At 47.5% G+C, this 25303-nt stretch overlaps 1 protein-coding gene across 1 annotated transcript in view; it reads right to left on the minus strand.

Annotated features, from left to right (window-relative positions):
* The window catches only part of magi2a (membrane associated guanylate kinase, WW and PDZ domain containing 2a), a 152334-nt gene that overhangs the window by 35178 nt on the left and 91853 nt on the right, over positions 1-25303 (minus strand). Inside the window, 5 exon segments of the mRNA XM_030342104.1 lie at positions 97-279; positions 4069-4190; positions 7200-7257; positions 21246-21325; positions 23814-24108. Of these exon segments, the coding sequence (XP_030197964.1) occupies positions 97-279; positions 4069-4190; positions 7200-7257; positions 21246-21325; positions 23814-24108 (738 nt within the window).

Below are 25303 nucleotides of genomic sequence, written 5' to 3' on the forward strand. Positions count from 1 at the left end.
ACATAAGGGGGAGGGGTACCATGTGTCCACCTAGTCACCTGACCCTCGGTAGGGGAAACAGAGGTGAGTGTGGGGGGGGGGGGTTTGGGTGCTTACCGGTGGCCATCTTGCTGTCGGCGGCGGCGGGGCCGTCCGGGATGACGCTCTTCACCTGCAGGAACTCGTCGGGCTCGTCGCCCCCGATGATGGTGAAGCCAAAGCCCATGCTGCTCTTCTGGAGCGCCGTGGACAGGAAGCTGCCCTTCAGCTGGGTGGGGTCTCTGGTGAACAGGGGCTTCTCTGTGGACAGAGACACGCACACACACACACACAGGCACGCACACATGCACAGGCACGCACACATGCACAGGCAGACACACACACACACACAGAGGCACACACATTTTTTCCACATATACACATAGAGGCACGCAAACATTCACATATATACATACATACACACACAAACACACACACACACGCAAACGCGTTTATATACACACACACACACAAACACACACACACACACATGTACACACATGCGCACACACACACACACACACACACACAAAGTTCAGTAAACCAGCGTTAGTTATTCAGTTATTTCCACAGTTCATCTCTCGGCCCCCCAGGGGACGAGGGGGTGGGGTGAGAGCCAAAGCAGCTACGTTACGTGGGGAGAAGATGGTGAGAGGTTCTATGGGGGGCAGGTCAGGGTGTTGGAGGGGCCGGGCGGTAGATAGGTTGATAGGTTGACTAACCCTGAACCGACCCGGTTGTTAAACAGTCTGAAGGTCTCATGTATGGGCATGATATGTGTGGAACGAACCGCGTACCCACAACGCTTTGCATGTTCACGAAGCACAAAAGCATTCACCGAAGACACCAACACAAAAAGAAACTGCCCAAGCCACAACACAAATACATAAGCCGCTACACAATGGGAGAGAGTGCGGATCGGAAGATTCATTGTGAACGAGGTTGACAATGAAACAGATTATTCCTCATACTGTATAGAAAGTGGAGAGCCTAGCTCGGCCTGTCTGTCTGAGTCCTACTTTGAGCACAATGAGGCGCTGTTGTCCATTTTGTTGGGTCAAACTGCACTCTGAAACGGCCTTCTGCAGGTCATACGGCGAGAACATCCAATTCTGGTCCGATGGAGATCAGTCAAGCAGAAGTGAAGGTTAAGTTTCAAAGATTACTTTTAAATTGGCTAAGGGTGCGGCGGTACACATTCTATACTGTGTGAGAATATCAAACAGTCCGCCGCAGTACCATCCATTCCTTTTCACCGTCAAAATACTTAGATGGTCACAACAGCGTTGTTGTGGTGTTTACAGTTGAGTTAAGGTGATGGCAGTTGTGCTGTGGCGTTTGCAGTTGTGTTGTGGCTTTTTCAATGTTGTGCTGTTGCGTTTGCAGTTGTGTTGTGGCTTTTTCAGTTGTGTTGTTGCGTTTTCAGTTGTGTTGTTGCGTTTTCAGTTGTGTTGTGGCCTTTGCAGTTGTGTTGTGGCGTTTGCAGTTGAGTTTTCTGTGAAGGTGCTTGTGTTTTTGGTATGCAAAATGTTGTGGAGAGGCAGGTGTCCCCGCCCGTTGAGAACCGTGGTAGCAGGGCTGTTTATAGATATATAGTGGGGGAGGTTTGGCCTTGATATACTCAACGGAGGAAGAGCGGGGGTGAAGGCAGGGAATCGGTCCGTGGCGCAGAGGGGTTTCCTTTGGTTCCAGGTGAGGGGGGGGGAGGGGGGGGAACAGATTTGCGATTTCACAGCGATGGATATAAACAGAAGCGTTGCTGGGAGGTTAGGAGTTGGCGCGGGGATCCAAGATGCTTTCGAGGGAAACGGTGGCAATCGGTGGGTTGTTTGGACCGACGGGGGCTGGTGGTGGCGGAGTGAAGAAGCAGGGAATGCTGGGACACTCTGGAGGAGGAGGAGGGGGGAGGAGGAGCTCAGCCAACAAGCTTAGTCACACTTTGTTTTTCGCTGTTAATCAGGAGAGTTCACGTGGCGCCGGTGCATCCGTGGACGCCTGTCAGCGGTCCAACGCAGCGGGGGAGGCGAAATAATCAGTCGCCTGCAGGAGGCCGGGCGTAGGGGGGGGGGGGGGGGTTGAGAGGGAGGGGGGGGGGGGGTTGGTTGGTGGAGGAGGGGTGTCGCAGGAGCTTGATACATCTGCGAGGCTAGCTAGCGAGCTAGCATGCTAGCGCTAGGGGAGGGCGTGAGGGGGGAAGCGGGGGGGGGGGGGGGGGGCGGCAGCGACGGAGGGGCTGGGAACAAAGAAGCAGGACCCTCCCTCCTTCGGCCTCCTCCACCGGGCCGTACTTACTGATGTAGCGCACCAGTGACAGGGGGGACGGGCCCAGCACCAGGGTGGTGTAGACCGGGAGCAACTGCTCCCTCTGGTGGGGGTGCAGCGGAGACAGCTGCAGCTGAGAGTGGTGGTGGCGGCGGTGGTGGGGGTGCTGGCACGGGGGGGCGATCTGCCGGCGCCCCAGGGCGTGTCTGAGGGGCGAGCTGTGGGCCGACGAGGAGGAGAAGGGGGGCGGGGGCGTGGCGTGTCCCGCCAGGGCCGTCCGGCGGGGCGTGCCCGCCGGGGAGCGGGACAGGTCGCCGAGGCTGCGCCAGCGGTCTGGCAGAGGGCGGGGGTGGAGGTGGGCCGGGGGGGGCCGGGGGAGGGTGGAGCAGGGGCAGACCAACGCCTCTGCTGAAATGTGTTTGGGGGGGGGGGGAGGGGGTCGTATGGGGTAGGTGCATGTAGTTGTGTGTGTTTGTGTGGGGGGGGGGATTAAAACAGAAGAGAGAGAGAGAGAGAGAGAGAGAGAGAGAGAGAGAGAGAGAGAGAGAGAGAGAGAGAGAGAGAGAGAGAGAGAGAGAGAGAGAGAGAGAGAGAGAGAGAGAGAGAGAGAGAGAGAGAGAGAGAGAGCGGTTAAAACAGAAAAGAGAGAGACAAAGAAAGAGAGAGTCATTGAATCAGAGTTTAACTACGATGATTTACAAGGGAGGGAGGGGGATACGTTACTATGGAAACAAACCTCGGCATCACTCTGTCCCCGTCATACCAAGATGACGAACAAGAAGAGATGAACAGAATTACATTCCGACAGGAAGAGCATGCAGATGACAATAACAACAGGGATGTGTACGGTGGACCCGACAGGAGTCAGGGTACCCGGCTTCCCCTACCCCTGTAGATAGAGGGAAGGGGTCTTACCCCTGTAGATAGAGGGTAGGGGTCTTACCCCTGTAGATAGAGGGTAAGGGTCTTACCCCTGTAGATAGAGGGTAAGGGTCTTACCCCTGTAGATAGAGGGGTCTTACCCCTTTAGATAGAGGGGAGGGGTCTTACCCCTGTAGATAGAGGGGAGGGGTCTTACCCCTGTAGATAGAGGGTAGGGGTCTTACCCCTGTAGATAGAGGGGTCTTACCCCTGTAGATAGAGGGTAGGGGTCTTGCCCCTGTAGATAGAGGGTAGGGGTCTTACCCCTGTAGATAGAGGGGTCTTACCCCTGTAGATAGAGGGGAGGGGTCTTACCCCTGTAGATAGAGGGTAGGGGTCTTACCCCTGTAGATAGAGGGTAAGGGTCTTACCCTGTAGATAGAGGGTAGGGGTCTTACCCCTGTAGATAGAGGGGTCTTACCCCTGTAGATAGAGGGTAGGGGTCTTACCCCTGTAGATAGAGGGGTCTTACCCCTGTAGATAGAGGGTAGGGGTCTTACCCCTTTTAGATAGAGGGTAGGGGTCTTACCCCTGTAGATAGAGGGGTCTTACCCCTGTAGATAGAGGGGTCTTACCCCTGTAGATAGAGGGTAGGGGTCTTACCCCTGTAGATAGAGGGTAGGGGTCTTACCCTTTTAGTTAGAGGGTAGGGGTCTTACCCCTGTAGATAGAGAGGTCTTACCCCTTTAGATAGAGGGTAGGGGTCTTACCCCTGTAGATATAGGGGTCTTACCCCTTTAGATAGAGGATAGGGGTCTTATCCCTGTAGATAGAGGGCAGGGGTCTTACCCCTGTAGATAGAGGATAGGGGTCTTACCCTGTAGATAGAGGGTAGGGGTCTTACCCCTGCAGATAGAGGGGTCTTACCTCGGTAGATTGAGGGGAGGGGCAGGGAGGAGAGACCCTGGCTCTGCATCTGCTGCTGCTGCTGGACCCTCCTCTTGGCCTCCAGGACCGGGTTCTCAAACTGGGTCCTCCTGTTGATGTGGCTGAGAGGACGCAGACATGCTGCTGTTAGATCTCCTCTGGGTCATTTAGTTATTCAGCAGACGCCCCCCCGATAAGGGATTAAATGGATACAGCACGGATATACAGATATAGGATGTATACGTATGTAGGATTAAGGATTAAAAATACAGATAAAGGTTTTAAGATACAGATATAGATTGATGTAAAGGTATTGGATTTAAGATACAGATATAGGATGAATACACAGATATAGGATGAGGGTACAGATATAGGGTGAGGATACAAATAAAGGACGTCCATACAGATCTAGGATTTAGGATACAGTTCTAGGATAGTGATACAGATATAGATTTTAAGATACAGGTATATGTGTTTAAGTGCATAGTTTGTCTTCCCGGGGATGAATAACGAGGAGGCTGTTATTGTGGGCTGGCAGAAGCTTCCTTTGCTTACGCAGTCGAACACGCAAGGAAGCAAGTTGCATCATTTTCTCCCATGAAGAAATATACTGTTTCTGCAGCTGTTAAGTAATTAGTCCTTATTGGGGCATCCACCCTCCCACAGTCTGTGGGAGGGTGCTTGCGTGCCAGGCTGATGTGCATTCACACACACACACACACACACACACACACACACACACACACACACACACACACACACACACACACACACACACACACACACACACACACACACACACATTTGCAAGGGCACTCAACCACACCCACTCACACACACACACACACACAGGTGGGATTCATGTGGGAGAGCTCTTAAAGGGTTGGTCGACGCTGGTTGGGGAGGGGGGGGAGGTATTACATCTGCCCCCAACCAAAACCCCCACACCAACATCTTCAACATCTTCCTTTATTAAATATGGAAGACAATGTTTCGTGCTTTCCCCTCCACTGAGCACCACACACACACCACCGTGCACACGCTGCTCGCACACACAGTTACATCACATGCCCCCTGTGGGGGTACACAGCAGTGACACTGTGCATATTACACAGGGAAGCCCTGAGACATGTTTTGTTACACAGAGATAATTACAGCCTCTGGCTCTTCCACTCGAGATACGGCCATTTAGAAAAGCACAGCGGTGCAGCTACCGCTAATGCTCACCCAGCCGCCGACATAACGTTATTATTGCTCAGGCTAACCTATAAGCTTCCATACAATTGCCATGTGCTAACGTAAACCCAGTCTGTCTAAAGGCGCTAATGCTAATGCTAACCAAAAAGTCTAGATAAATGTGCTACTGCCAAAGCTAACCAAGTTAAATGTTACCTGGGATATCAATAATGCTAACCTAGCACCGGCAGCCCAGATGAAGGTGCTATTGCTAATGCTATCCCAGTAGACTAGATAAAGGAGGTATTGTTAATGCTAACCAAGCAGCCTAGATACAGGTGATAATGCTAGTGCTAACCAAGCAGCCTAGATACAGGGGATAATGCTAGTGCTAACCAAGCAGCCTAGATACAGGTGATAATGCTAATGCTAACCAAGCAGCCTAGATACAGGTGATAATGCTAGTGCTAACCCGGCAGCCTAGATACAGGGGATAATGCTAGTGCTAACCCGGCAGCCTAGGAACAGGAGATATTGCTAAACCTGCAGTAGCGATAGTGTTCACTCAGTTGCAGTTTTGGTGTATAACCTCTCCCCCCCCCCCCCAAAAAAAAAGAAAACTCTCCATCCTCTCCCTAGAATAGAGTTTGCTCTTTGTGTGTCAGTATTGTTGGCGCAGTGTTTTGGGAACATGACAGCGGCGGAGAGGAGAGGACCAGAGCCTCTGCTGCAGAGAGCTGTGTGACTGAAGACTGGGAGAAAACACACACACACACACACGCCAGACACACACATTCAGAGAGACACAATACACCCGCCAGACCCACACATTCAGAGAGACAAAATACACCCGCCAGACCCACACTTTCAGAGAGACACAATGCACCCTCCAGAACCACACATTCAGAGAGACAAAATACACCCGGCAGACCCACACATTCAGAGTGGGACAATGGAACCGGCGTGCAGATGGACGAGATGACAGACAGACAGACAGGCAGACTGAGAGACCATTTACATCTAACCCTGTTAAACTTCAGCATATCAAAGTACCAACAATGTCTCCCTTATCTCCTTGACATCTGCATAGACTGTTGCATAATCAATATTATTATATTATCATTCAGCAGGCCTGTGGCACACAGGAACATGTGGGCTAGGGAATTATTATAACAGGCTAACGTCAGTCAGCCGGCTCACAGCAGTGTGAGGATACCTTCAGCTGCTGCTGGATTCAAAACCAACATCAGCATGACCACGGTGGGGATAAGATCCTACAGGGGTACATCCAACACTGGGAAACACCGGTAACCGCACGCACGGACGCACACACGCACACATATATCATGCAAGCACTTTATGTTTTATTTTTATTTTGTTCTACACCACAATTGCATGCGTTAATAAAGTATTGTTTTACCTACCATTACGAGTCTCGTTTGGTCTAGCAGGGAATTCGCACAATGGTGGTGCTGCTGCTTGCTTGCTTACGGGCTTCACTGCTTATTAGCGCTACTTGGAAGACTCATTTAATTCCTACTGCACCCCATTATGTATTAAGGATATCTATGAAAAAAAAGGCACGTATGTGCTTTATATGTATGCTTAATATTTACACTTAACCTGGGTAATTTCGCCAGAACATTAGAAAGTAGTAGGCTACATGTTGATTAACATTTATTCCATTATTTCCGATTCCCTGCCAAATGACGAAACAGATCATCTGACTTAACGAACAAATCAAATGAACGAATCAAATGAACGAATCAAACAAACGAATCAAACGAACGAATCGTGATAGTGAACGGAACTGAAAGAACTAATTCCCGGAAAATAATAGTTTTTCCCATCCCTAACACACACACACAGACACACGCTCACGCACACAGACACATGCACGCACGCCTCGTCGTAGCTTAAACATATTTAAGCATTGAACATGTTTCTTAACTTACTCCACGTAGTAGCTGCCGTAAATGGGGTCATCAATCTTCTCCCAGCCGTACGGAAGCTCTGCAGGAACAAAGGCAAACAAGAAAAGCTCAATCAGAAAATAAAGTAGACAATTAGATTCAAGGTTTTCGGATCAGTGGGAGGGAGGAGAGAGTAAAAAGTCATTACGGATAATAGGAACTCAAAGAGTACTTAGTCGGACAGATTGTTGCACTTTCAGAAGCAAAGCATCCCATAATGTTTGTTTCCTGCTGCCAGGCGTCACGTGTCGCTGTGATCATGAGGGTTTAGACTCTAGACTTTAGACTCCAGTATCTGTAGGGAACTTCAGAACAAGCCCCATGTATGCATGCATGCAGCCCTTTACATTGTCAACTTGCTCTGAAGCAGTGTATCAACAACATGCTTCCCCTCCGATAGGCTTTAGAAATAACACTAAATATTGATAGATCGGGTGGTGGATTTCTTAGTGATGAAATATTAATGCACTTCCTCATTTCCACGCTGTAAATATTATGTTTGGAGTTGGAGGCATGGATTACTGAGAGCTCTCAGGGTCATCACGTCGTCTTTCATCGCCCCAGAGCTCCGTTCAGCCTCTCGGTTGAAAGCAGATGAGGAGGAGGGCAAACTTCATTTAAGTTTTAAATACGAGCCATGAATAAGTAGCGGTAAGTAAAACAAAAAAAAAAGGTTTTGATGGGGACGTATTTATCTATAACCGGTCACTGTCTGTCTGCTGAGGAGAGCAGTAGAGAACGACAGAGGCAGCGGGTTTGAAACATTAATAAACTGCATTTGATGCTGTTCATTATGGGTGGAGGAACATTAGCTCCCCTTCCTAAATTAAAAAGGCTATTTACATTCATACTTTGAACCTTCAAGTTTAAATGGGACTCTCTCTGTGCCTGACTGATCAACATACACCTTCTTTAAAAGACCCCTGCATGTTCTGCATATTGAACACTGATCATAGCGTGACATCACACATTTCCCTCATGAGCAGACATAAAGCAAAAAAACAGAAAGAAAAGTTTAAAAAGGAATGATCAAAAATATGCATAAAGATCTCATCCAAGAGATGTTTGCCATAAAGAAAACATGTTTTTAATGCCGGCGTTATTTCTGTTCTGTCATTAAAGAGTTGGCTGGGACTAGTGTACACTCAGCCATCTCCCGCAGCGACCCTTAGCCTATTAGCACCTTCAAGTACAAAACCGTACGAGGAGGCGCTACGCTAAGATCAAGCGTGTCTCCCACCAAGCTAGCAGCACGGTAGCTTCCTCTAGCCCAGGGAGCCCGTATTTCCCGCTCAGCCTCGTAAAGAACGCGGCTTTGATTAGGGACTATGCTAAGCTAATCAGGAGGCGAACGCAGATAATAGCAGCAGTAATGTTTTTCTAATGAGAGACAGGAGCAGGCTCCCAGGGTCCCCAGGGCGAGTGAGGAACTAGGCCACCGATTCTCAGGGGAGGTGCAGCCTGCTACAGGGTTAGCACATGCTAATGCTAAGTACATGTGACCACGACAGCTCGTCTCCTTGGTTACGCCCTGAAGGGATGCTGGGAGACGTAGGTTCAGAGATGATGGGTGCCCTTTGTTAGATTTAGTAAATTGACCCCTCACCCTCGTGTGTTCTATACCTCTGGCAACGCAACTCTGTGTCAATGCCTTCCCTCAGAGCCTTTCACAATCAATTATTAAATTTCCAAGAAAACAATGTTTTAGGTTTTGCTCAGTAAGCAACACACGTATACACGCACACACACACACACACACACGTCTTCCCTCATTAAATATGGAAGACGTTTAATTTTTCACTTTCACTTTCACTGAGCAACACGCACGCACATGCTGTACCCACCACACACGTACCCATGTACAGTCGACATGCACGCACACACATGTGCATGGAAGCGGAAGATCTTCCTGTCTCTCCCCCTCTCTCTACAACATGTTACACGTAAACATACACGAGACATGAACATACATGACATGTCAACACACACGCCAACACACACACGCCAACACACACACGCCAACACACACACACACACACACACACACACACACACACACACACACACACACACACACACACACACACACACACACCACACACACACACACACACACACACACACACACACACAGAAGATAAAGTGCTGACAACTTCTGGTTCCCCACACATCACATAATGAAAGCTGAACCGTTTCCTATTAAAACGTCCAGCAGAGGAAAGACAACGCAGCACATACTGAATATATCAAGCTCAGACACAGCATTCAGTATCAAGTAGAGCACACGCGCACACACACACACACACACACACACACACACACACACACATCAACAAATACACACACACACACACACACACACACACACACACACACACACACACACACACACACAATATCATGCTGACAATGCAATAGACTGTTACAACTGGAGTGTGTGCATGTGTCAGTATAGTGTGTGTGTGTGTGTGTCAGTATTGTGTATGTGCGTGTGTTTGTGTGTGGCTGTCAAGTTGTCAGGGCGTATCACGGCCTGTTCCCCTCTTCTGGAGGAGGAGGAGGAGGAGGAGGAGAAACTTTGCGACTTCATCAGAGATCTGCCAGTTCTCGCTCTCTGCTCTCCAAAGAGTGGGGTGAAAATGGCGTGATCTGTTCAGTTTGTTTTGGTCTTTCTGAGCTTTCTTATAAAAGATAGCAGCTCATCCTTCAGCAGATCCTCCATCCCCTCAATTTATCAATCAGGGCTTTTAAGTTGAAGGCACTACTGATGTTCTCTTACAGTCTCTCTTCTTTCGTCCCATGTGGCTGGACTCCCTCCTCTTCAGGACGGAGAAAGTTGTGCTTCCCATCTCCCCCCCCCCCCCGCGTTGCAACACAAGGACCTTGAGAACGACTGCACGTTCCTCTGTCCTAATAATAACAACACATTAAAAGCGCATTTCAAAGCAATCAAGGACCCCTCACATTCTGATAAAGGGAAGAGTGTAAAAACAGCTCATTAAAAGTAAAGAGAGCGTTGGTTTGTCCTGTTCCCTCTGAAGGTGGCAGCCGTTGAGGTCCCTCCCACCTTCTGAGGAGGAGGGTAAACGCCATTGACTCTGGAGGGTCCTTGTCTCCAGGAAAATACAATCTTAGTCGTTAAAGGAACCAGCCGCTTCACTACGCTGTCCTCCTCACCCCGCGTCTGTCGGTTTACAGCGCAGCCCGCCGCGGTCCAACGCCAGATTTCACACCGCTGAAACTTCAACGTGTTTAAAGGAAAGCTGTGTGCTTTTAATCTGCGGGGATTAGGATGAGCTGCTGACACATTTCTCCTCCGTTTCCTCAGGCTCGTCATGTGATTCCAAAATGGTGGAATTTGCCACACTTGGTTTTCTATTATTACTATTTACTTTGTAGTCATTTAGCAGACACTTTGATCCACAGTGACTTGAAGTTCAAAATGTTAATTTAATTTCCTCGACCTGTCAGTCAGGAGGAGATAGGAGCCAGGCCTCTCCGTCGGGGACTCCCACTGGCATAAAATTTACATTGGGGTCCGAACTTAAAATGGGTAAACTCTGAAGACTCATCCTTATCCCATAATCACTTGAAATTCCTGACAATTTTAACAGCGATGAATCTTAAAGCAGTCTTTAGGAGTCTGAGCAGAGAGAGGAGAGTCTGAGCAGAGGGTCTTAGCAGAGGGTCTGAGGAGTGGGTTCCTCTCTGGAGCAGAGAGGGCGAGGTAGTAAACACAGACGAACGTCAACAGTGAGACTGGATCTGCTCCCAGGGGTCCAGGCCCGGTCTCAGTTATTCCTGGTGATATCAAACCGCCTGGCTCTTGTTTCATAGTTTCAATGTTTTTCTTAGCAGTTTCACAACAGCATTCACACTCGACATAACACCTCGCAGACATGCAGAACATTTCCCTCTAGATACCGGTTCAGCGAAACACACACATTGATATCAAATGACACCTCAACAGGTGTAACCTAGAAACTCATGAACCATAATTTTCTCTCTCTCCCTTTAATCAGTCTTTTAAAACACTCTTTTTTTTGTGTATTTTTTAGGCTGATGATAATCTCTACCCTGTCTGTCAATCAGAGCAACAATCAGTCGAAGAGTTGAGTTGAGGTTGCGGTCGAGATATCAGAGACATCAGACGAGATACCAGGAATAATATTAACCAGTGACATTGTATAAAAGTAAATCAACACGTGTATAGCCGTAATAAACGACATTGTATAAAGGTCAATCATCCAGTATATAGCAGTATTAATGATAAACCACATTGAATAAAGGTAAATCATCAGGGTAAACCACATTGTATGGAGGTAAGTCATTGTGGTGTATACACCACATTGTATAAAGGTAAATCACCAGGTGTATAGCAGTAATAAACCCCATTTTATAAAGGTAAATCATCAAGGGCATAGCAGTAATAAACGACATTGTATGAAGGTAAATCAACAGGTGTATAGCAGTAATAAACCATATTGTATAAAGGTAAATCATCAAGGGTATAGCAGTAGTAAACTACATTGAAGGTAAATCAACAGGTGTATAGCAGTAATAAACCACATTGTATAAAGGTAAATCATCAAGGGTATAGCAGTAGTAAACCACATTGAAGGTAAATCAACAGGTGTATAGCAGTAATAAACCACATTTTATAAAGGTAAATCATCAAGGGGTATAGCAGTAATAAATCACATTGTATAAAGCAGTCATAATAATAAAGCAGTCCTACTCAAGCGAACACTTAGGCCCGTCGAGATGTTTAGAACAGCGTACAATGTAATTATCCTCATCTGTCAGCTGCTCCACCCATCATCTCGCTCATCACCGCTGCCACGGCGCAGACTGCTGAGATATCGATGGAACCCAAAGTCAATTTGTCTGCGAGAGACTGAGAAACCTGACTGGGCCAAATGAACCCTTAGATGCTGATTTATCTGCTAGTCTGGGCACAATAAAACAAATGAGTTAACTGCAGCTGTTCGCTGTGAGCACGGAGACCGAGTTTCAAGAGTCTATTTAAGGGATCGCAGGAGGGGGCCGTAATTCTCTGGGTTTGACGATGTGCATTTGCCGACACACACACATACACAGACACACGCACGCACACACACACACACACACACACACACACACACACACACGTGTATGACAGACAGACAGACGCAGACGTCAACATAATTAGTGTTTGTGTCCTTTCTGAGACAAAACCTTCGCTGTGTCTTTGTGTCGACGCCACCTGCACCCAGCGATTTGGGAGAAGTGGAAGGTGTCTCTCTCCGCCAGACACACCGCCCTTTGTTGCACACGCCGTGATCACACAAAGCGATCGCATCTTGAGGCGGATTCACGGATGTTTTAATCAGACGTAGAGGTCGACCGATATATCGGTCGGCCGATGTATCGGGCCGATATTTGTCATTTTTTAATCTATCGGCATCGGCCGATATCTGTGTTTAGTAGCGCTGATTTATAGTCAGGCATGTCCGCGGGCAGCCCCGTGTTATTGGTACCGGCAGAACGCATGTGAAGGACCCCAACCCAAAACTTGTAATCCTGGGAGATAAGGTAAGGCTTAAATTCTGCTATTTCAAAGTTGTATGGTGGTAACATATTTACTAGGTTATATATGTTACAAGTAAACTATGAAGTGTTGCTTCACTTAGTGAAAGGAAAAAAAAAAAAAAAAAAACGAAAAGCATTGAACCGTCGAGAGCTGTAACCTAAGGCTACAGCTGATTGAGTTCACAGGCTCACAGTTAACTTGTCCTTGCTGTTAACTTGAAGGACTTTACTCGAAATCTAGTAGCAGCTTGCTTGCTTACAGTAATATGTTGGCCCAAATGTTATGAGTTCTGCTTAAATTTTCCTGTATTGGAGTCGAAAAATGTCCCTCTGTTCGTGGGGTGGAGGAGGCGGCATTATGTTGCGCTACGTTATGCTACTCCGCCCCTCTCACAGACAGCTCCGTGCTTGGAGACACAGAGCAGCCATGGAGCAGCTCAGAACGGTGTATGACATTTGTTCAGAAGCGTGGTTTAGGTGACGCAGACAATAGCCGAGTTTCCAACTTATTTACATCAAAGAAATTTCACCTCAAGAACATGCGCAGCTGCGTGTGTTTCTATCAACGTGTTTGCGAATAAAAATGGATCGTTAGCCTGATGAAGTGACGTGTTCAGACCAATGTCTGTATATAGCCTACGTCCACAGTAAAGTACTATAACGTTAATAGTCAAGAATGTGAGAAATCACAAAGGGTTTAGCATTGCCCTTGCAACTCTGTGCATCATGACAGTTATTTTGTTATTTATGTATTTGTGTGATTACTGCTAGATTATGGTAATTTGGTTTTAAAAGCAAAAGGTTAAAAACAAAAACAACACATAAGGGAAGGTTTTGTTTCTGTTTTATGCTTCTCAGGGAAGCTGTTTTATGCTGCTCAGGGAAGCTGTTTTATGCTGCTCAGTTGTTTACTTGAGGTTCTGTTTTATATACAAATTATATTCTGTTTTATATACAAATGTTTGTTTTACATGTTTTATGTTCTGTTTTATATACACATGCACTTTAAACTGTGTCTAATGTCATTTTCATTTTGTTGCTGGTTGCTAGTGTGTTTGCAGTACTACTGTTTATTTTTTATGTAACATATTTTTATATTTTCCAAGTTAATTTATTTTTATATTTTCCAAGTTAATTTATTTTATTTATAAAATATTTATTTAATTTTTCTTTAAATGAATATTTCAGTTAACACTTGCGCCCAAACAAAACTGGTATGTATGACTCAAGGTTCAAGTCAGAGTTCAATAAATGTTAAAAAAATTAGTGTGACGCTTTAGCATGCAAACTAATGGGAAAACTTTTAGAAATCGGCCCTAAAAAATCGGCCCAAAAAAAAATCGGCAGCCCATATCGGCTTATCGGTTAACCCTGACCTCTAAGTATCGGCATCGGTTATAGAAAAAGCCATATCAACTCGGAGATTTAAAACTGACAATGCAAAAATAGAGAGAGAGAGAGAGAGAGAGATGAGAGAGAGAGAGAGAGAGAGAGAGATAGAGAGAGAGGAGAGAATTAGAGAAGAGAGAATAGAGAGAGGATTTAGTTACTACGGTAATTAAACGTAAGAAAATATATTTTTTGAACTTTCTTTACTTTTTATGTGTGCGTTTTTTTTAAACTGGGCAAAGCCAATTTTCGTGATAATTTTAAAATATCACAGACTTTAACTGAAACACATCTTCAAATGTAATAAAGTTACCCCAGGAAGGCTTGTAAACATAAAGTCATTCATTTTTTATAAAAAAAAGGGAATGTTTTTTAATATTTTGGCCAGGGGGCGTTTTATGGAAGAGCGAAAGAGACATCATTAAAAATAAATATATGAATTAATAAAGTTGTCAAATCTAAATAACTAAACTAATAAATGTGTTTTATTATGTAAGTAGTAGAAATAACTCACTAGTAAATAAAATACATTTATGAGGGCAGAACTGGACCTCGTGCATGAGCCTGACCCCGTCATGAGCCTGACCCTCTGCATGAGCCTGACCCCGTGCATGAGCCTGACCCTGTGCATGAGCCTGACCCCGTGCATGAGCCTGACCCCGTGCATGAGCCTGACCCTGTGCATGAGCCTGACCCCGTGCATGAGCCTGACCCCGTGCATGAGCCTGACCTGAGAATACAGATCCTTCCCCCTACTGTTCCCTCTGGATCATTTACCTGAAATCACTTAGAAGCATCGGCTAAATCACTAATAATATTAACGATAAACATTACAAATTAAATATACAGGACGTATTGGCCAGCCTGGTCTATGAACTGAGTGTGGTCCGTCAAGATAGTAAAGCTTTCTGTTGGTGTTCATCTGAAACACGATACATCATCAAACTTATTTGGTATGATAATAAGTAAATATAATGCACTGGATGTGCCCACCACAGGCAGGCCCAGAACATCCTGCTCCACCAGACACTCCATCACCACGGCCTCAAATTGAGATCGTTCCTCAAATGTTCCCTCAATCTCCAGGCCTCAGGCATCCTCTCAGGGAGGGCTGTCAAAACAGCCCATCAATCACGCTGTTGACAGCCATGCTGGCCCCGCCCCCTCCCTCAACCTCCTCCTCTCTTCTACTGCAGCAGTCTCAAGGTGATGGAGGACGCCGTCTCCCTCCCTAACCTCCCTTTTCTCTTGTCTCTTTCTCCATTACTATTCTGTCCCCCTCTCCCTGTCTCTCTCTTTCCTCGGTTTCCCTGTCCCCACAGGTGACTTACTCCCCCCTGCACCTTCTCTCTCCCTCCGTCTCACTCTCTCCCCCTGGCTCTCCAACCTCGTCCTCATTCTCTCTCTCCCTCTGTCTCCCTCTCTCCACCTGCCTCTCATCTCCATTCTCAGTGTCTCTCTCCCTCTGTTTTCTCTCTCTCCTCATCCACACATAAGTCACCTGTGGATCATGCACGGATGCACACACACGCACACTCATCTGTGATTAAGGAGGGCTGGCACGCCCAGACACACGCGCTGCTTTGTGTTTGCTGTGCCTGAAGGAGTGGAAATTACCCTGAAAGCCCTGTTTCATGTGGGCCTGTCCTCAGATGACCAGCGAGCTGCCTAACACCAGCCCACAGCGCTGCTCGACTGAGTCAACAGTCTGCCTGCAGCGCCGCGAGAACATATCTGTAAAACACATTGAGGATGAGAAGAACGAGAGGAGACATGACAGGAGAAAGAGAGAGCGAGGGAGGGGGAGAGAGAGAGAGAGAGAGAGAGGTGGAGAGAGAGAGAGAAGAGAGAGAGAGAGAGAGAGAGAGAGAGAGGAGAGAGAGAGAGAGAGAGAGAGAGAGAGAGAGAGAGATAGAGAGAGAGAGAGAGAGAGAGAGAGAGAGAGAGAGTGGTAGAGTGGCAGAGAGAGCTAGAGAGAGAGAGAGAGATACCCCTGCTGTTCCCCCAGGAAGCGTGGATGAGACGGGGCGAGCGAGACGAATGCGCCAGCCCCCGCTGTGCGAGGAGATGATAACTCTGTCTCTCTCTCGCTCTCTCTCTCTGTCTCTGTCTCTCTCCCTCCCTCTCTCCGTCGCTAGGCTCTGCTTCCCCGTGAGTAGAATGTAATTATGTCTCCCTCCTCCTGCCCTCCCTCCCCCCTCTGCGGGCCACGACAACACCACCCCTCTCTCTCCCGGGCGACCAGACGACAAGGGGAACTTTGCAAATCGCTCGAAAACGGAAACAAAAAACGAATAATAGAAAGAAGATCAGCACGACGTTCCCGTTTGTCTCCCAGCATTCCACATCCTCTCCGAGTTAAAGTTGGGAAATATATCAGCATTAAAATCCTATTAGGGGAGCGAATTAGCTGTGAACACCATTTGACGTGGTGTTTATGCTGATGGCGATGATGTTTGCAGTTTCTAAGTAACTTGGAATATGTATCGTTATAAAAACCATTAGTGGGTGAAGTCAATCGAAGAGTTACATGCTTTAATTCATACCTTCCGTTTAGTAACTTAGACGTATGGAGAGATCTTATTGATAAATTACATTAAAGCTACTTTCGTTGAGACGTGAGAGTTGTTAAGAGCAGAAGAAAGCCAAACTAACAATACCAAGGTCCCCTCCTTCTCTTCTCCCTCTCTCCTTTTGTTTCTTTGACTTTGAGGTGTTAAATTTCCAGCACCTTTGATTGAAAATTACGTAAGAGATACCCTGATTGGTCAGAAATGAGCCGTGAGCGATAATTTTTTTCTAAATCGTCTCACAGAAGCAGGGTGTCAACCGAAAACCGATCTACTGAGAATTCCACTCACTTATAGCTGAAGGATGGCTTTGCGATTTCGACAAACAACCCTCAAACGAGAGCACTTAAAAATCACCTACAGCACATTAAGCAGCACCATGGGGCTTAGGCAACTTGCTCGAGGATGGCTACCTAATTAGACCAGGGGTTCTCAACCACTGGGCCGCAGGCCGATTCCGGTCCGCATTGGCCACCGGGCCGCAGATATTTAAATATTTGAATATATTAAAATTAGAGCTGTCAGTTAAACGCGTTATTAACGGCGTTAACGCAAACCAAATTTAACGGCGTTAATTTTTTTATCGCGCGATTAACGCAATTATTTTATACAAAAAAAATAAATAAATAAAAAATAAATTTTTTTCTTTGGCTCAAAACAAAGAAGCAGTAGCCTGACTGCTATGTTTAAAATGACATTTGTTCAAAGCAGTCGTTTAATTGCACTATAGGCTCTTTTTTTGTATCGTCCTGTTTTGATCAGTGTATATGCCAATGTTGTTATCAATAAAAAATCATTTGCACAAGGCAAGCCGATGCACTTCACCATGTTGATAAGAGAATTAAAATGAGAAGAATTATGGGCCAAAAAAAATCAATGGATATTTAGCATAGAAAAAGAATTTACGATTAATCGCGATTAATTAGAGTTAACTATGACATTAATGCGATTAATCACGATTAAATATTTTAATCGCTTGACAGCTCTAATTAAAATATAAAAACTATGCATACTGGATTCATAAAAAAAATGTTAAGTAACCCTGGGCTAGACTACTATTGGGGTCTGAACCCCGTAGCTATCGGCTTGGAGTCAATCACTACCGCGAGATGACGCCCCTTAGAAGAGAGTAATAGCGGTGCTAGGCTGAAGATGAACGTCTAAAAATGTTTTACAATTGACCTTTGATGTGAATGTTGTAAAACGTTCTGGCAATAGAACAGTTCTGATGCGAAGGCCTCTAACTGTCATGCCCAATGCCCCCGCCTTCAGTACTGTTCTGCTCTTTGAAGTAGATTTAATATATTAATGTTTCCTCTCGCTGCATCTCGATCCCCCTCCTTCCTTCCTCTCTTCCTCTCCCTCAAACCCCACAGTGAAAGACTGCCAGTCTCTCTCTCTCTGTCAAACGTGACGATTGGCTGCACTCTCCGCTGTTTGTGAACTGGATAAAGTGGGCAGACCGCCGCATGCAGGTTGACTCATGCATGTGCGTTCTGAGCCATTTGTTTCCTGCCCTGTGTTGGACAGGATGTGCTACGTCTGCGCAGCAGATAAACCTTGGAGCCAGGAGTGGGGAAACAAGTGGTTTGTATTGCCTGTCTTTTTGATTCTGCTCATTCGCTGGGCTCTGATTCAGAATACCTTTAAACCTCTATAATAGATCTGTGAGTCTTTTTCCACCTCCGCCATGTAGGCTGTCTTCTGGGTCACCTCCTCCTAGCCCTTCTCTTCCTGCATCTCCTCCTGGTACTCATCCATGCAGGCTGCCTCTTCAATCTCCTCCCCATCCTTTTCAACCTCCTCATCTTCCTGCAGATCCACCTCGTGGATGTCCTCCTCAACCACCTCCAACAACTTCTCCAGTCCCTCACAGATGCAGGCTGGATCCTCCACCTCCTTATGGATCTCTTCACTGTGCTGCTCCTCCACCTCCTCCCTATGCTGCTCCTCCTCTTGTACCTCCATCATGCCGGCTGCCCGACGCAGTTTGAGGAAACTCTAATCCTGTTATCTCCGATTAGAGCCTGGCTCAGACCCAGATGCACGCTTGCAAGCACACGCACACACTCACTCTCACTCTCACTCTCACACTCACACACACACACACACACACACACACACACACACCTACAAGTGGGATCCTAATTTATGTTTTAGCGCTCGGCCTGCACACGTCGTTGCCATGACGACGCAGAGAATCAATACAACCATCTCCAGAAACATCTGTCCGGTCGGCTCCGTCTCCTCCCGGCCACGACGACACATCCCCACGGCGACGAGGCAAACAAGATCAAAGAGTGCTGCAGACGACACCGCCATTGATCTCCCATGGAGCAAGCCGTGTCTCGTTCCAGCGGGTCTGGTTCTAACTGGTCTGCCTCTGGTTCTAACAGGGCTGGTTCTAACAGCTCAGTTCTTCTCATACAGGCTCGTCATTCGTCACTTTTGCACAAGCAGAGGCTGAGGAACCCGTCACGGTGGATCAACCCTTTGTCCCAGACTTTGAGAAGTAAGATGCTATCAGAACACGACATCTGCACCGAGATTCTGCAGCGTCAGCAGGCACCGAGCTATCGACAAGCTCACTGAGATCAGCCGTGTCATCAGGGTATGGGTTTTGATGTTACCGTTAAAAAAAAAAGGGAGCCACGCTCAGAACTACTCATTTTCCAATATATTCAGCTAATTCAAATATGCTATGTAATTTCAAAGCGTATTGAAGTCTTCATGAATCACAGATCATTTGTTTAAAACAGATGAACGATTCCTTTGATGAGCAGAAATAAAAGATAATTACGACGTCTACTCGTTTGGAAAATGTGTTTGGACTCATTCGTGAAATAGTTAGGAATGAGTTTGTTTCACTGAAACATATGGCCTCCTAACACGACTTTTCAAACCCTTGTATATTTCTTATAGTTGACCTGCATGAGGCATATTGTAGACACGTTTTAAATCGGTCCCTACTGGTCTAACGAAAGGAAGCAACACACGATTACTCACTTTCCAGGAACAAACAACTCCTCTCCCAGTACCCTAACCATGCAATGGGAATTTATATAACTACACACACACAAACACACATACATTCCACACAACCCATCACAACTCACAAATGCATAATCTTTCATTCCATTGCTGGTACGTATCAAACTGCAGTCCCATCCACAGGGATACTCCATCGCTATATTCACTACCAGAGCCATCAATCAAATTTTCTGTGGCTTCATTTGCTGATAGAGCCATCAATCAGTCACTCCCCAAACATACCAGGATCAAAGAGGGAGCGAGAGAGATATATGGATAGGGAGAGGGAGAGAGAGAGAGAGAGAGAGAGAGAGAAAGAGTGACACACAGAGAGAAAGAGAGAGAGAGAGAATGAGTGACACACAGAGAGAGAGAGAGAGAGAGAGAGAGAGAGAGAGAGAGAGAGAGAGAGAGAGAGAGAGAGAGAGCCATGCACATAAATAAATACTGTTATAACAACACTGACTGTATCAACACTTATTTCACTGTATGTCCTTTGTATCTCTGCATCCTTGTGATTTTGTGTGTGTGTGTGTGTGTGTGTGTGTGTGTGTGTGTGTGTGTGTGTGTGTGTGTGTGTGTGTGTGTGTGTGTGTGAATGTTTGAGTGTGTGGTCGGTTGAAGGACAGGCCAATGCGATATTCATTTGATAGAGTTCTGCATAACATCACACACGAAAACATGTTTGCGCACACACACACACACACACACACACACACACACACACACACACACAGACACACAGACACAGCACTGGTGCTCGGTAAACAATGGGCCTCACAAACGCACTGAAAACACACCTCGGGTGATTAGCAGAGCAGACTGAAATAGCCCTTATCACACGGTAAAGGTCGCCCAGCGCCTCACTCTCTCTGTAGCTTGTGCTGCACTAAAAGTTCGAAAGAAAATCCCATCTGTGCTCAAGAGTGACCCTCGGTGAACCACGGCAGAGCGTCGCCTACACACACGACATGCCAGGCCGGGGCTGATCGCCGCCCAATCAAACGGAGACATGGCAGGGAGCCAGCAGAGCGGAGAACAGTAAGTGAGGGTGTGACATGACATGGTGAAGCCCCCGTAAAGGACAGCGTCCACATTCACCCGTTCACACACACGTTCGCACACAGTCATGTCAGCCGTGCAAGGCAGGAGCAGCGAGGGTGGGGTGCTCATGGACACCTCGACACTCAGCCAGGAGGAATTAGGCCAGCACCCAGAGAACCCACTTTCCCTCACTTTACCCACTCTCACCCGTAACAAGAGGGGGGCGAGAGGGGAGAGAGAGGGGGGAGACAGTCGGAAAAGTGAGGGAAGATATAGATAGAGGGAAGGAAGGGAGACCGGATGGGAGGAGAAAAGAGGAGGAAGAGAGACCGGAAAGGAGGGGAATAGAGGAGGAAGAGAGACCGGAGAGGAGGGGAACAGAGCAGGCCGATACGGGGAGGAGGGAGAAGATGAGTACTCTTACCGTCCTCTTTGCACTCCTCCGGCGGCTTGGCTTTCTTGGCCAGCCGAGGGTCGAGCCACGAGGTCGTCTTAGTGTTGTGGCTGAGAGGCAGAGAGAGACAGAGGGGGGGAGGGAGAGGGACGAAGGAGGGCAGAGAGGGACAAACAGCAAGTGAGCTAGATAGTTGCTGAGAGAAAAATAGCATTGGGAGGGGGGGGGGACTCAGCTTGCAGTTAAAGAGGAGGTGTTCCCCCCCTCAAACCCCCCCTCCCCCCGCCAATCTCCTCAGGCAAAAAAGAGTGAGTTTACCAAAATGGCGATCAATACTTTTAGTTTACTTCAGTGTTCCTAATTAGCTGCCGACAAAGAGAAGAAAGAGGCCTATGTTTTTTTGTGTGTTCGTCTGCGTTTGTGTATATGTTTGTGTATCTTTGTGTTGTGTGTGTGTGTGTGTGTGTGGGGGGGGGTAGCTAAGAAAAGATATAAAGGAATGGCTGATGGGTTTGGCAGATCTGCTTTTAGAGAGATAGAGAGAGAGAGAGAGAGAGAGAGAGAGAGAGAGAGCGAGAGATGGAGAAAGACATCAATAAAGCGTAGATTTTGGCATGAAGACAATTAAAAGAGCTTCAAACTAAACAAACTCACAATTACTGTCCCTCCCTCCCTTAAGCCCCCTGCCTCGCATCTGTCTTCCTCAACACCGATGCATTGTGGGTAATGATAATCAAGGCCGTGTTGGGAGACCATGCATCTTCTTCATCCTCTGATGAAGAGCTGGGATCCCCCTGGAAGAGACTTCAGTCTGTGGGCAGACGGGGGCCCACCTGGCCCTGTCGGGGGGGGGGGGGAGGGTATCCACACGGTGGGATTTAAATCCTGCCAGCGCTGGGAGGCGTATGATTTGAAGCCATGAGGAGCCAAATACACCTCCCTTTTATGGGCTGATTGAGTCTGTCACTTCCCGTCATTTTGTTCTATATATTTTACAATATTGTATTATGAGGATAAATTGGTTTCGTACAAGATGAGCCACTGAAAGACATCGCTTATTGAATAAAGCACAAGCAGACACACACCGTGCCCGCCTGTCAGGTTAAGCATGACTCCCCTGTAGACGTCTGTGTGTGCATGTCACACACACACACACACACACACACACACACACACACACACACACACACACACACACACACACACACACACACACACACACACACACACACACACACACACACAGCCGAAACTCAGGTGACGGCTCCATTAATTGTCACAGTAATGAAGGCACCTTGGCGGTTTTTTTTTACTGCTGCTCTTAAACTCCTAAAAGCAGCATGAGTTACAGCGAGCAGTTTCTAAAACAGTCTTCTGGCTCGGGCTCAGCCCACCCTGCTCTGTGGCTGTTCCGCGCTGTTTCTTAAATAATTCAATTAAATAGAAGCCTTTCTCTTTAAAGAGAAGGGCCTGGCCAGCGTCCACTCGGGCTCTGGGCTGGTTCCAGTCTGGACATTAACACCCTGATGCTGCAGGACGGTCAACGGTTCAGTTAAACAGACGTTTACCTCGATCCCACCACCAATCTTGAGGACCGGCGCTGTATGTCTGCTGGATGCCGCGGGGGGCTAAGACCGGTTGACTAGACAGTCGCACCATCCCTGCTCTCCTCTGATGGAATACGGGTCTCAATACGTCGGCTCCTGCGTCTATATCCTACAGCTGGCTGCTGAGGCCGGGATCACTGTGAAACCACAGCTGAACCCTGTGACATCATTGCGATGATATGTGGCGCACACTCCACGTCTGATTTTACAGTTGTTGCAGTGTTGTCTGTATTTTTCATTCCCATTTGATAACTCACGGATTCTGTCACAGAATCTCTGCATTTTACGTCAACGCAGATTAGCTGTCATTTAGTAAGAGACACACATTCTGCCGTCCAGGGGGGGTCCCCTAAGGGCCTGTGTGCTCATGTCCTGGACTCTGAGGGGTCAGACCAGGGGCCTCACATATCCAGAGTGCACTTCAGACTTCCTGGTTTGGGGTGTGGTCATGATCTGCTCTCTGTTGTTGTACCCCCAAAGCAGACGTTACAGGATGGAAATCCAGGATTGAAGAACTGCCACTGAGTCTAGAATGCCGCAGTGGCTGGCTACTAGTACCGGCCGTATAACTCGCCCAATAGCACGTAAACACCTCACTATGCATGCAACCTTATCCTGGTTACCCGGCCCTTATCCAGCTGCTACACGCATGTAAACGTTTGTCTAGAGTTAGGGTTGGGTCAGTCAGGGGACCTCATCCTGATTCTCTGCAAGCCCCAAGTGGATCTGCACAAATCACATCCTGATCTAAGATGGGTGCCAGCGCCCCACTCACTCTATGGAGTACACCTCTCCCTTCGTCTAAGATGGCGGCTCTAGGAGGACTCACTCTATGGAGTACACCTCTCCCTTCGTCTAAGATGGCGGCTCTAAGAGGACTCACTCTATGGAGTAAACCTCTCCCTTCGTCTAGGATGGCGGCTCTAAGAGGACTCACTCTATGGAGTACACCTCTCCCTTCGTCTAAGATGGCGGCTCTAAGAGGACTCACTCTATGAAGTACACCTCTCCCTTCTCCGTGTACGCCATCTCCCAGTTGTCGGGCAGGGGTCCCAGCTCCTCGTCGTCCTCCGGTTTGGGGGGCAGCAGGGGGATGGTGTCGATGGGGGGGGGCTCGGCGGCGACGGCGGCGGCGGTCTCTGTGTCGGGGATCTGTCCCTCCTGCTCTGGGGGCATCATCTCGGCGGGGAGGGGGCCGCTGGAGTTGGGGGTGGCGGAGAAGACGCCCTGCCCAGGGGGGGTCTCCCCGGAGGCATCGGTGCTCCGGTCCTCATGCTCACTGGATTCTGAAAGGGCAGCAAACAGAGGCGGGACTTAGAGAGGATGGAGAGGGTTACCTGAGAGAGAGAGAGAGAGAGAGAGAGAGAGAGAGAGAGAGAGAGAGAGAGAGAGAGAGAGAGAGAGAGAGAGAGAGAGAGAGAGAGGAGAGAGAGAGAGAGAAGAGAGAGAGAGAGAGAGAGAGAGAGAGAGAGAGAGAGAGAGAGAGAGAGAGAGAGAGAGAGAGAGAGAGAGAGAGAGACAGACAGACAGACAGACAGACAGACAGACAGACAGACAGACAGACAGACAGACAGACAGACAGACAGACAGACAGACAGAGACCTCAGTAATAGAATTGCTGACGGTCTGGTGACGTGTGGCGAGCGGTGCCCAGCATGAGGTCAGGGAGGAAGACAGATTGAGAGATAATCCATAAAAAGACCGGGTGGGGGTGGGGAGGGGGATGCTATCTGCTTAGATCACAAAGCCGCGGGGCTCTATTGATCCCCACACCCGCCCACCCAACCCCACCTACTCCCCCACCTCTCCGCTCTTTGGCACAAAATCAAGCCTAGAATCGGGAGCACAGCTTTAAACAACAAACAAGAAAAACACGTACACACACACACACACACAGGTGTAGTTTCAAGGCTTTGTCTCACAGCGCTTGAAGCTAACAGTTTGTGTTTAAGGGGGTCAATAAAGTTGCAGAGAACAATAACATCTGGAAGAAACCGTCTGGTTCCAACTGGTGTTTTCACCGCTGAGCCATGAGGTGCTCAGACACGTCGTTGAGGGTAGTTAAATGTGTATGAATGAGTGAACATTCCTAACATTATGTGTGAATGACTGAACAGTCCTAACATTGTGTATGAATGAGTGAACAGTCCTAATGTTGTATATGAATGAGTGAACAGTCCAAATATTGTGTATGAATGAGTGAACAGTCCTAATGTTGTGTATGATGAGTGAACAGTCCAAACATTGTGTATGAATGAGTGAACAGTCCTAATGTTGTGTATGATGAGTGAACAGTCCAAACATTGTGTATGAATGAGTGAACAGTCCTAATGTTGTGTATGATGAGTGAACAGTCCAAACATTGTGTATGAATGAGTGAACAGTCCTAATGTTGTGTATGATGAGTGAACAGTCCAAACATTGTGTATGAATGAGTGAACAGTCCTAACATTGTCTATGAATGAGTGAGGAGTCTGAATG

The sequence above is a fragment of the Gadus morhua genome, chromosome 19 (genome assembly GCF_902167405.1).
Source record: "Gadus morhua chromosome 19, gadMor3.0, whole genome shotgun sequence".
Lineage (NCBI taxonomy): Eukaryota > Metazoa > Chordata > Actinopteri > Gadiformes > Gadidae > Gadus > Gadus morhua.